This window comes from Onychomys torridus, chromosome 1, assembly GCF_903995425.1.
Source record: "Onychomys torridus chromosome 1, mOncTor1.1, whole genome shotgun sequence".
NCBI classification, from domain to species: Eukaryota; Metazoa; Chordata; class Mammalia; order Rodentia; family Cricetidae; genus Onychomys; species Onychomys torridus.
Window position 1 is genome coordinate 121,165,684 of NC_050443.1, and position 13,506 is coordinate 121,179,189.

The 13,506-nt window shown below is 46.1% G+C and overlaps 1 protein-coding gene and 1 non-coding gene across 4 annotated transcripts in view; both read right to left on the reverse strand.

Moving 5' to 3' along the window:
- The window catches only part of Nap1l4 (nucleosome assembly protein 1 like 4), a 36,059-nt gene that overhangs the window by 2,440 nt on the left and 20,113 nt on the right, over window positions 1-13,506 (reverse strand). For 2 of the 3 annotated variants that reach the window (XM_036199828.1, XM_036199838.1), the window contains exons 9-14: window positions 10,795-10,934; window positions 8,703-8,848; window positions 6,660-6,682; window positions 6,115-6,234; window positions 5,369-5,398; window positions 4,500-4,556 (exon numbers count right to left, since the gene is read on the reverse strand). In XM_036199828.1, the coding sequence (XP_036055721.1) occupies window positions 4,500-4,556; window positions 5,369-5,398; window positions 6,115-6,234; window positions 6,660-6,682; window positions 8,703-8,848; window positions 10,795-10,934 (516 nt within the window). Of the gene's footprint in view, window positions 1-2,926; window positions 2,963-4,499; window positions 4,557-5,368; window positions 5,399-6,114; window positions 6,235-6,659; window positions 6,683-8,702; window positions 8,849-10,794; window positions 10,935-13,506 lie in introns of all 3 variants that reach the window. The other variant, XM_036199846.1, reaches the window with a different exon arrangement.
- LOC118576939 lies at window positions 12,836-12,966 on the reverse strand. The gene has a single exon (XR_004944129.1). It is a non-coding gene; the product is annotated as a small nucleolar RNA SNORA54 (small nucleolar RNA).

Below are 13,506 nucleotides of genomic sequence, written 5' to 3' on the forward strand. Positions count from 1 at the left end.
CCACTGTGAGCTGCCATGTGGATACTAGAAACTGAACCTTTGGAAGAACAGCCTGTGCTCATAACTGCTTAACCATCTTTCCAGCCCCAATAACATAAATTTTTTAAAAGCAATTCTGACTATTACTTGGCATGGCTATGGGGCTCACGCAAAGCCTGCATTGCGTGAACATTTAAGGTAACACCAGAAGTATCCACCTTGGCCTGGTCTGACCTCTACTTTTTTTTTTCAATTAAAAAAATTTATAGCTGGGGAGTGGTGGCGCACACCTTTAATCCCAGCACTTGGGAGGCAGAGGCAGGCGGATCTTTGTGAGTTCAAGGCCAGCCTGGGCTACCAAGTGAGTTCCAGAAAAAGGCGCAAAGCTACACAGAGAAACCCTGTCTCGAAAAACCAAAAACAAATAAACAAAAAAAATTATTTATTATTTATGTGTGTCTGTCTTTATCAGGGTAGGCACTAGATTCCCTATAATTGGAATCACAGATGGTTATAAGCTACTGTGTGGGTTCTGGGAATTGAACCTAGGTCCTCTGCAAGAGCAACCAGTGCTCTTAACAGCAGAGCCACCTCTTAGCCTCTGAACTGATAGAAGAACACAGGGATATACTGAGCCCTCCAGGTTGGGGCTCCCATCCCTACCTGTGTTTCAGGGGCCTTATAAGTCAACAAGGAACCCAAGCCCAGAGATGCTATGCTATTCTCAATTGTCAACTTGACTACATCTGGAATGAACTCAAACCCAAGCTGCTGGGCACTCCTGAGAGGGATTTTCCTTGACTGGATCATCTGAGGTGAGAAGATCCATCTTAAATCTAGGCCACATTTATATACAGGACATGGAAAAGAAAGCTTTTGGTCTTTCCTCGCCCTCACTCTGGCACATCTATTCCTTCACTGGCATTAGAGCAAATTTCTTTGGGATTCTGACATAGACACAAGATCAGCTGAGACGTCCAGCCTGTGGACCGAAGAAGGGATCAGATTTTTTAACCTTCCATTGGGAGATAGCCATTACTGGAATAGTTGGATCACAGACTGTAAACCATATTCTACCAATTATTTTTCTAGAAAAGCCCAATACAGAAGTGAATCAAGCAAGAGCTATCAGAAGACAGCCAAGGCTAGATCTAGAGGCAGTCAACACAGTACCCAAGGTCACTGCCCCACTGACCTGGAGAGCATCAGGGAAGCAGGGTGTCCCAGGCAAGTACAGCAGGGACAGTAGAGAGGAAGGCAAACGATGCACACATGGGAAGGAGTGTGAGCTCCATGGGCTGGGGTTCACTCCCACCACAGAAGGAAGTAAAAAGGCAAATGGGACAAGAAACACTGCAGGTAGAAATCCAGCAGGAGAGGAGTGTGTGCCTCCCCACCACTGCCTCAGAACAGGCATCCTGCACTTTATCCTGTTACTTAAATCAAGTGGCATTTTTGACCACAAGAACCTAACATTTTTGTCAATAAAACCAAACTGAGGATGTAAAATCCAAAACATAGACCCCAGCAATGTAGGTGATGAAGCTACTAGGGAGCACAATCCTTACTAAGGAGCAGAGGAGGCTATCGGCAAGACAAGGGCAGCGAGGCATCAGGCTTACACAGGGATACTACAGCTCCAGACCCCAGCCCTGCCAGGCAGTAGACAGAATTGTCTGTCCACTGGTGCTCTTGCTGGGGTAACAAGCTTTTGAAGGGGATTTTGCAAATGGGACACTTACTGGCTTCAGCTTGTGACATAGACAGAAACTAAAATGCAAATGAACTGTATGTAACATCTACCACATCAGAAATCTTAACGACAATTTGGCCACTCAATGCTAGCCTGCCTATCAAGGGAGGGGAGCCAGTACTTAAAACGCATAAGTAAGCTAAAACCTTGCCCAGCACAGGACTACATAAGGTGTGGTTGTTAAGAGCATAGTGGGCTGGAGAAAGGTAGAGCTGAGGCCCATGCCAGGGCCACCTGCAGGAGGACACCTCCCATGGTCTGCTGCTCCTATGGCTTTGATAAAGAGGGGACGACCTTCAACAGAGTCAACTGCACCTGACTGCTGGAGTGAAGAAGGCTCCAGAGTAAGCCCAGCAAGGACAACAGGCCGAGGCTCTGTAGGACTATGCTATCATTCTGGACAACTCCTTACAAATTGTTGTCTTTGCAACCAAAGGCAGGAGCCTACCCATGGGATGGGACTGCTGAGCTCCTTGTGCTGCCTCTCACTCTTCCTGGCCGTCCTTCTCCTACCGCTGCAACCATGTGCAAAGCTCTGGGCACCTCACAGGGAAGGCCTTGCACTGGCAAGGGTCTCTCCTCCCTGCTGGTTGCCTAAGGATGAGGGACGCTCTCCAGACTACACAGGGAAGAAAAGGTGCCTCACACCATGTCCACAACCAACTCCGTCATCCTCCAACCAATCTTGAGGTGGGACTTTAGTCCCCACACTGGCAGGGACTCATCAATCTGACCTGACCTGTTCACTCGTTTGAATGTTTGGTACAGTGTAAAACCCAACAGACCTATACAAACCCAGGCTAACTACAGCCAAAGGGTGTTTGAGCCTGTCACAACGCAGCCGACAGGAACCTCCCCTATCAGGGCTGTGTGCCATCCTACCAGTTGCTGACCCCAAGAGCCTCTTGTTCTGTCACGAGTGACAATGCCCTCCCCTCAAAGTATAGCTCATTGCCTAGTTAACAAAAACCACCAGGCCCTGAAAACAGGAGCTAAGCCTCACTGTTCTGCTGATTTTACCCATGCATTTAGCTGTGGAGCCCCATACAAGTGCCGCTCACAAGGCCTGGAGGAACCCCAGCTGCTACACACTGTGATGGACTGCACCTTTCTGTGTCCCAAAAATCAAAGCAACGCAACGAGTCAAGTACAGACAGCAGTTTGGAAGTTAGGTATGAACAGATTCCACCTTACCTAGAAACGCATGAATGATTAACACAAAAATTACACCTAAATGGGGAAAAAAATTGAAAGGAACTGTCAGCATGAAAGAAATGAAATGCACAAAATTATACAGGAGGCAACAGCCACATACATTCTCACGATACAAAGGACTTCCAGTAGGGGTAGGAGCAGCTTTAGCACAGCAGAGCTGCATTCCTTCCCAAGATCAGAACCTCATTCCCTCTTACAACAAACAACTCCCAGACAACACTCTCTGTGCAATTTTTGTGTGCAGATTCCAGGAACCCTTCACTGTGGAAGGTGCAAATGACACCACAGAACCACATCCTGATCCAAGGACAGCAGGACCAGCCCTTGGACTGCCTGCGACAACAGCTCGCCATTGTGCCCCATTGCCTCCACTGCTTTTGTGGCTTCTCCACACCCAGACTATGCAAGAGGCCAGGTGTCCAAAGGGCTCTCCACTAATCACATGATCACCTAGGTGAGAGGATCTCTTCAAAAACAGGGACATGAGAGGAGACAGAAGGAAAACAACAGGAAAAAGAAAAGGAGAGGGACACACCGGAGGCTAAGTGAGACAAGCACAGCACACAGAGGCCAAGGTGCACCAAGACCAAGTGTGCACGTGACAAGCTGCCCTGGGCCCTGACAACTGCACTGTGTGTCATTCAGTGCCCATAGGTGATGAAAGGGCCTCCCCTCCCCAGGCTCACCAGTACAGTCTCTGGGACCCAAGGGTGATCCTTAAGAGGAGAGTAGCATTCGTGACTGTGGCAGCAGCCCATCTCTCATGTCCCCCCTGGAACTTTACAGTGTGTGCATGCATTCCCTGCAGCACAGCAGCCACAGCACCAAGTCACTGCAATGGCAGCTTTTAGCACACACCCCACGCAGGGAAAACAAGAACAGACAAACACTAATCAGTCAGAGACGCAGAGCACAGGGACACCAGGCAGGGGTGCATTCCAAGAGACCCCACACACTGTCAAAACACAAGACAGTATAGCTGCGCTAGAGCAGCTCAGGGCATCCGGTCATCAGGTGCCCACAGCCCTCTAACAAGAGCCTCCTGAGGCCACAGAGAAAAATCCCAAACAACAGATAAAATTGGTAGAGTAGCTTGTCCATTTTTTCTTTATGTTTTCTTTGGCCAATCTTCCTGTTCTGTTCTCAATCACAAGGCATGTGCATGTACACGCATGGAGGGATGCCTAGGATACTTTTTCTGAATCTTCTCAGAAGATATGAATATGAAGTTCTGACCACAATCTAATGTTCTCTTTATTACAGCACACAATCCCTGCTAGGTCCTTCCTCTACAGACAAACATGGGTGCTTCCTGCCATAGCATTCCTGTAAGGAAGAGCTGGAAGCCACAGGTGCATACTCAAGTCTACAGAGCTGATCAACACCTAGTTGAATCAGACCCAATGAATGCTTCAGGCACATGAGGTGTCTTTACTCAACTGCAGATTTTTTGGACATATATATTCCTAGCATCATTGCCTCAAAATGGGCACAGCTTCAAAAGTCCCACTGTGTAGTACTGGTAGGTTCAGGAAGTCCCCAAATAACTAACCTTGGGGTTAACATCAGCATCGTCCTCGTCTTCTCCCTCCTCATCACCTTCCAATTCCTGTATTAAAAGGAACAGAAGTAAAGGGTGGTGACTAGGGATGCAACCAAAGGGCATCACTGAACATGTAGAAAGTGACACACAGCTTTTTCTACATAACTAATTCAAGCCAATTCTAACAAAAGAAACCAGGGCTAGAGACACACTCAGTGGTAAAAGCACAACCTGCCCTTGTAGAGAGACTAAATTCAGTTCCTAGTACTATGCTCACAACCATTGCAAACTTTTGCTTCAGGAGATCTAATGCCTTCTGCAGGGTCCAGCACGCAAGTGCACATATATGTGCAGACATGAGCATAAATAAAAATTTTTTCTTTAAATCTTAGAAAATTTCTTTAAAAATGAAGGGGGGGGAGGGACCTCAACAGATTTAGCTAAATAGTCTGGTCCAGAGGCTGTTTCCTATGGTTTTTACTTTCCACAAGCAAATCACAGCAGAGACCTTCTTTTAGGCCAATCACTAATAACTACTCTGCATATCTTTTTTTTTTTCACAGATGATTCGGAAACACTTCTGAAAATGACTGTCCTTGAACTTGCTCTGTAGACTAGGCTGGCCTCGAACTCACAAAAATCCTCTTGTTTCTGCCTCCCAAGTACTACAATTAAAGGCATGTGTCACCACCACCCAGCTAAGATACATTTTTATAAGCAACTACAGGGTCAAAATCTATGGGCACCAAAACCAAAACAAATGGTTTCAAAATGGCAACCCAAACCAGAGCAAGGTCGTTCGACCTCCTAAGTTCAAGCAAAGAAGTCAAAACCACAAAAGGCTGCAATGAGAACATTGCATACAACTTCTTCCTTACCTCTTCTTCTCCCTCCTCGCCTTCTTCAAACTGCAGGGGAAACAGAAAACAACTTATTTCCAGAACCATGATGTAGCCCCAATACCAAGCTCATAAGCACCCTGCTATGCTAAAGGTAGCACAAAGCTTGGTGCTGCTGCTACAGAAGCAGTGATGGCTCCCTCCATCCAGGTGTCCGAGAGGCACATGCTGTTGTTGCAGGCCCAGCTCAGCCCAGCAGAGCAGCACTGAGCTGTATGATGAGGGACTTTCCAGTACAGAAAGCTGCTCAAAGCAAGAGTTAAGGATGGGGAGATGACAAAGAGTTGCTGGCTGGAGACTAAAACAGGGGCAACTAGAGTCATTTGGGAAGAGGGACTCTCAACTGAGAAAATGCTTCCATGAGATGTGCCTAGAGGCCACGTCAGTGGTATATTTTCTTGATTAACAATCGATGTGGGAGGGCCCAGCTCACCAAATGTGGTACCACCTCTGGGCTGGCAGTTCTGGGTTATAAATAAGGCTGAGCAAGCCAATTAAGCAGCCATCTTCTATGTCAGTTCCTGCCTCCAGGCTCCTAACCTTATTTCCCTGGATGATAGACTACAAGCTGTAAGATGAAACAAACCCTTCTTCCCCAAGTTACTTTTGGTCATGTTTCATCACAGCAACAAACACCCCAACTAAGACTAAGGCTAAACTAAGTTAATCAGCTGCCTAGCTGCACACAGAAATTTGGGCATTTCATACCCCCCTGGCCCACATACATTGTCATCATCCTCTATGGCCTCCCCAGTGAAGTAGAGGACAGCCCGTGGCACGATTCGCTCACGGAAAAAGTGCCCAATTTCAAAGTCAGAGGCTAAGGTGAACTCGGAATCTTCATCCTGAGAGGAAAAACCAATACATTAACTCATTTCAGTGGGGTAAAGACACGCTCTGCACCCTCCCCTACCTTCAGCCCTCACTCTGAATCATCTTCACTGCTGAGCAATAGTCACCACATGCAAAGTCACTTCAAATGATCTTAAAGCCAATGTTCAAATTACACTATGAAATAACAGGAAAGCAAAACAACAGAGAAGATGGGCTGCAGCTTTGTCACTTGTCTGGGTTTCAGGGTAAGGGCACTGGAGTCTCTAGCGAGGATTAAAGGACAGGCATAAAAAATCAAATATTCCTCCCCAGGCCCAAGGTATAATGACTTCACTTTAACTACAGAACCTAAAGGAGCAGGAATGGATCAGAAAGAACAGGTGCCTATTCAGGAAATACTTGACAGAAAAACAGGGCTTCAAACAATACATCTTACCAGAGACTCTCCATCTCCAGAGGCTAGAAGAAGAAAAGACAACACACTTATATTACGATGACAATCAATGTCTTAACATCCACACTGAAGGGAACTCAGCTGGCAGACAGTTCTGTCAGATCCCAATGAGGCACCATGGCACCTTGTGAACATTTTCATAAGCATGCCTATCTGTTATGGAGGACAGTGCAGCTTGTCACCCAAGGATGATGATGCATTCACAAGGGTCTACACACAAGACCATCAGACTGGTGCTGGCATTCACCAAGCCAAACAGGAGACATGAGCTTCTTACCACACTCCATGAAGCTAACCATCACCTGACAGGTAATCTGGACTTTGACTAGCAATGTGCTGGAGTTAATCTAATCCTCTCTGCTCAACCTATGGTACCCAAATTTCTCACAGGGCTCATGTCATTTGGTGTCATAGCCTAGTAACATTCACTGGTGCAAAGACACAGTGTTGGTTGTATGAGCACCACCCACAAGAGACTGCTGCCATGTAGGCAAAGTACAGGGTCTGAGGGCTAGAATCCCATCTCCCCAGGGACAAGCACCACAGCACTTGCCTAGATCAAGAGATCAATCCTGTACTATGCAGTGTTTCCTTCATCCTCAAATCTATAATCCACCCCGGCACCATCCTCCTTTCTTGTTCACAGCACTTGATCTTATGCTTTGTGCTGCCTGACTCAAATGCAGGCTGGAATTTTTGTTTGTTTTCTGAGACAGGGTTTCTCTGTGTAGTTTTGGCGCCTGTCCTGGCTCTTGCTCTGTAGACCAGACTCAGAGAGACCCACCTGGCTCTGCCTCGAGTGCTGGGATTACAGGCGTGCGCTGCAGGCTGGCACCTCAATGAGTGAATTTCAGAGTTGTGCTTCTGTCAGTCACCACCCTACCATGTCTACTTAACAACCCCACACTTTCGCTGTTGCTTTAACAACAGTTTTAAGACAATTCCCAGAGAAGTGGACTTTTTTCCTCTTGCTCTTATCTTTCTTCAAGACAGGGTCTCAATATGTTGCCCTGACTGTCTTAGAACTCACTATGTAGATCAGGCTGATCTCGAACTCCCAGAGATCTGCCAGTTTCTGCCTCCCAAGTGCTGGTATTAAAGGTGTGTGTCACTATGCCTAGTGAGCTGACTCTTGGAGGCAAGGATCCTCTATCTGGGCTCCACATGGGCCAGCCTGGTCCAACAAGTCAAGTGTCCTCAAAAGGGAGCTTATGGGTGTTCTTATTTACCAAATCAACATACTTTGTATTGTCTGGGTTCAAAGAAATCATAGAAAATGACCATTATAAATAACATTAACACCCAAATGTCCATGAGAGGCATTATGGTGGACAAGAGCAGTGAGCTCTGGACAAAATAAAGCCAGCTTTCTAGATCCCGGAATGGGCCTACATAAGGCCACACACACAACTCTCCATGTGCTGACCATGGCCACAGAGATGGACATTTATGTCCAATGACAGTCCCTTCATGGAAAATGACGAAAAAAAAAAAATCCTGTCCCCCTCATACTCAGGCTCTAATACTGAGAAAGGGTCTGGCCAAACACCTTCTCTAGACTACAGAATTAACTGTAGGACTGCTAAGATAGGACTCCCAAAATAGACTCAGTAATTATTACAAGGCTCAAGGTCCCATCTTCATTGTATAGCTCAGAAAACTAACAAAAAATTTCAATGTTATGGTTTTGCTCCCAGCCTTTAAATAATGTAAATCTATGTACTTGTGTTTATCACACAGAAATTCCAAGTAAACTCCTATGCTCTATCAAATTGTATAAAAGTAAGACAAACTGAATTTACAAGAAAAAGAAGCTGGACAAGTGATTCCAAAGCTTTGCAACTGTGACTAGTTTAAGCCAGGAAGGGTCCTAGAGACCTGTACCTGCCTCCTGCCTGGGAAGCTGGCTTGTTCCCCTCCATATGCCCAGGAAAGGGATCATCCTCCCAAGGTGCACACTCCTGAGAGCTAAGCCAACGTGGGGAAGGAAGGACTTCACACAGCACACTGAGTGCCCCTGCCTACCTTTCAGGGGGCTGAAGAAGTTGAAGAAGGACTCATTGGGCACTTGTTTGGTGATGGTTCGCACGGTGCCCCGGCCCTTGTGCTTCTGCTTTTTCTTGATGGTTTTGACTGTGACATTTTTCCCTTTCTTCCAGTCAATTGTACACCTGTAGGACAAGGCAGCTGTTATAGACACTTGCTCCAAGAGAAATCCTACTGCTCTCTAAGAAGGAAATCACCGCCCTAAGGGACCTCTAACACCACTAACCTGCAAACCAAGGCAAAGAACCCAAAGCTCATCTGTATGGCAGCTTACAAAAGCTAGCCTGGTCCCATCATCCTGGAGTAACCAATGCTCAAAAACCTTACAGCTCTGAAATGACAACAGCATTCTTCCACAATGGTCCACAGGGATTCTGAAATGTGTCTTCTGTGCAAGACCTTGTCAAGTGTACATAATGCTCAAGAGCCCATCACCTGCTATCTCTCAGCAAACTGAGGATTACCACACTCATGCAGGACATCAGGGGCCAGGTCACTGTCTCATCCTGAATGATGTCTGCTCAGGAGCACTTGGAAAGCCAAGCCCTCTCCCACATGACAGACTGTGCTCAGGAAAAGATCTTCCCTACCCCAACCCTAATTACTCCAAGCCTTAGAATCAAATGGGACTTTAATGAAGCCCGTCACTTAGTGACATTAACAACACTTCTGGTGCTTTACTTCAACAGTCAATTTCCCAAACAGTGAGACACAGCCACAAGAGTCAACTCTAAGATGCATCTCTACTGAGTGGTCTAGAGGCCAACTAATATGCATCAGGTGGGCAAATTCCAAAGCTGTCACTGGGCTGTGATCTGCATCAAACTTCACCATTCAACAAATATTTTTGCTCTTAAAGAGTTTAGGGCTTCACAGAGCATGATGGTAGCACAGCCTTTAATCCCAACACACTTGGGAGGCAGAGGCATGTGAAACTCTAAGTTCAGCCTAGTCTACACAGCAAGTTTTAGGCCAGCCAGAGATACATGAGATCCTGTCTCAAAACAATGGGGGGGGGGGGCACTTTAGGGTGGGCTAGAGAAATGGCTCAGAAGACCAGGATTTTATTCCCTTCCACCCACATGGCAGCCCACAACCATCTTTAACTCCAATTTCAGAGCATCTGATGCCCTCTTCCAACCTCAATGGGCACTGCATGCATGTAGTGCACAGATACACATACAGACACAACACCCATACACACTAAGTTAAAATAAAAGTAAATCTTAAAAAGGCTTGGGGCTGAGGACACAATCCAGTGATGGAGCACTTAGTCTGATGTGGACAAGGTCCTGGACCACAGTGCCTCAAAAATGGACAAGCCAGGTGGTGGTGGTACATGCCTTTAATCCCAGCACTTGGGAGGCAGAAGCAGGTGGATCTCTGTAAGTTTGAGTTTGAAGCAGCCTGGTCTACAAAGTGAGTTTAGACAGCCAAGGAAGGCTATACAAAAAAAAAAAAAAAAAACCAGAAAAAAACTTCAATTATGTTGTCTAGAGAGTTCAAAACCTGGCCTCATTCAAACAGAAACTGATCACAGGTTTGCAGGTGTATCTGAACTTCATGACATGACATACCTTCCAGCTTTGGCCAAGTCCACATTACAGCTTCCCAACTAAAAGCTACTGCACACAAACCCAGCAGGGCTTTTAAGTGCAAACTTTTAAACTATATTTTTAAAAAAATTATTGCTGGGTGGTGGTGGCACATGACTTTAATCTCTTTGAAGCAGGGTATCGTGGAACCTGGGGCTCATGCTTTCTTAGCTGGAAGCCCACAAGTCCCAGTAATCTTTCTGTCCCCTGCCCTCTCAAAGCTAGGGTTTTAGACATATGCAGAATGCCTAGCTTGTTATGAGTGCTGGAGTCTGACCTCTGATCCTCTGATTGCACAGACATTTCTCCAGCCCCTAAGACTTTTTTATATCATTACCATTTTCTATCTTTTTGTTGTAGACAAATCTTGCTATACACCCTAGACTGGCCTTGAACACATACATTCCTACACCTGACTCTTCATTCTAAAATTTCAAAAGCATTACTACCTTCGTTTCAGAAAGACATGTTCTTACCCATCACAGTCCACAATTTCAGGACCTTCAAAAGAAAACGGGTCAGCCTTGTCTGGTTCTGATTTCATCTTGTATGTTTTCGTCAGGACAGGATTGGTGAAGTAGTCATTGGGTTCAAAGTGAAACTCTAGCACAAAAGACTGAAGCAAAGATACAGAGTAAGAACTACCTAACATCTGCAACAAGAGCTTAAGGAAACACCTCACAGCTCATCACATGGGCTATAGACCTGCCTACTGAAATCAGCACTGGCAGTGTCACCCCCCTTCTCCTCCCTCTCTATATGAAATCTAGATCATATTCTGTGCCTTGAAAACAGGACCTTTCATGGGAGGTGGATGGAGAGGACAGAGTCAACTGCTCCCTTGAAGCTACATAGTACTCAGAGAGCACATGAGGAGACAATACTTGCAGAAAAATAGGTACACCAAAGCCACATGGCAGCAAGGAAAAAACAAAAACAAAAACAGACAATTCACAAATATACAAACAAAAAATAAAACAAGCAAAACTGGGAATGATGGTGCACACCTTTAATCCCAGCAGTTGGGAGGCAGAGGCAGGCGGAGTTCAAGGCTAGCCAGGTCAGCTAGGCCGACACAGAGAAGCCCTGTCTCAAAAAACAGAAACAACAAAACAAACAAAAAATAAGCAAGCAAGGTATACTTTTCTGGGGCAAAATGTACCAAAAAATAAACCAAAACAACAACAAAACTATGTAGTGCTCTAAGACTAGTGTTCTAAGACACAGAACTGTTCACATACCAAAAATTACTGTGCCATACCTATCCAGCTTGATTTTGGAAATTCATATCACCGGACAAAGCAGGCATGAGTGCATTTACCCTCAACATATTTATAAAGAGAAACAGACCCACCTTCTATAACCCCAAGCCAGCTATCAAGACTCAAAGGGTTCACAAGTGCTTGCTCCTGAACTGGAGCACAAACACAGACATTTTCCCAGCTGGAAAAGACCATGTGACAGGCCCAGACTCTGGAGTGAGGAGCCCCTGGAAGAGGCAGTTCGGCCTTCTCACTGTGTTCACTCTACCCAGAATTCAAACAAGAAACAACTACTAGAAGGGGAGAGATCTGTGCCATGCTCGCTCTACACTGGCCTGGTTTATGTTTAGAACATTCTGCATAATGATTTCTTGTTACTACCTTTTTTTTTGGGGGGGTGGGATATCCACGACACACAGTCCACTCTAGCTTAGCTGATCTCATGCTCACAGCAACCCTCTTGCCTCAGCAGGGAGTACAAACCCTGACTAACAAGCAGAGGAACACAAGATATTGGCTGAGAATGGAAGAAAATGGGCCTTAGAAATCAAACAGGCTTCTAGGAAGAAAAGAAAAAAATAAAATCTAATCCATCTGAAAGTATGTGGGTTCACGCTTTTATAGTCTCAGCACCTGGAAGGCTGAAGCAGAGGGTCTGTCATGCCAGCCCTGGCTGAGATAGTGTGAATAGGCTATCTAAATACAAATGAAAGCCAGCCAGCCAAAGTGGCATATGCCTGTTATCCCAGGACATGGGCAGCAGAGACAAGAGGCGGCCATAAATTTGAAGCCAGCTTTGTCTATATTCTGGGTTAGCACAGATTACACAGCAAGACCCTCTCTCACAATAATAAAAGGACTCATATGAAGGCAAAAGTGTAACAACTGAGTTTGGATGAACTGAAAGTAAAAAAACACGGAGGACCTCCAACTGCCTGTTCAGGAAAGGCAGAGATCAGGCAGCACAGCCAGAGCCTTAGGTGGGAAGGGAGCTTCTGTGGCCACATGAATTAAGAGGACAGCCCCTGACCATGACAGGCAGCCAGGATGCTGAGCTCCCACTATCCATGGCCCTATCTTCAGAGAGACAGTCAAATGCTCCCTCTCACAAAGCAAAGGAGGATGTGTACAGCTGCCCGAGGGACTGCTGATAAAGAAAAATCTCACCCACACTGGCCTATCTCCAGGGGTAGAGATGAGAAGACAGAGACCTCTAGGTCCCTCTCAAGATCTCTTGCCTAGCCCCTCATAGCATGTGTGTCTCCAAGACCTGAAACTGAAAGCCACCAGCCAGCCAGCCAGTCAGTCATGTGTCACTGGGAATCCTGTAGCACTGGAATGGAACCCGCCAACCACAGCAAGACTGACAGGTTACGAACAGTGCTCCTGAGTAGGGGTCAGACTCAGCAAGCAACGGCCCTGCACATCCTAGGTTAAGCCCATCTTCCCAGAGGCCAGACCATCTCCCATGTTTGAAGCTATTTCAAGGTAGTTTTCAGTCACATCTACTGGTTATTTTAGGCTAAACCCAGCAGGTTACTCTCCTCAGTATTTAGACTTCTGTACCACTGTTGCTCATGTTTATATGCTCTTCCCGTTCTTTTAAGAAGGGATCTCACTGTGCTGTGATTCAGGCAGGTCCTGACCTCCTACATTCAAGTAATCCATCTCCCTCCTGGGATTATAAACTCGTGCCACCACACCTTGCTACCTCCATGTGACACTTGGGAAAAGTATGATGTACTGATCATTTCCACCAAATAAGAAAATCCAGCAATTAAATTAGAAACTGACCAGGTGATAACCACAGCCCAGCAGTCACCAGCCTGTATTCAGCTGACTGCTCGGCCTTGGGAAAGGATATGGTATATGTTATTAGCCAAATGTCCAGCTCACAATGCCAACTGCAGCACCAAGAGAAGTCTA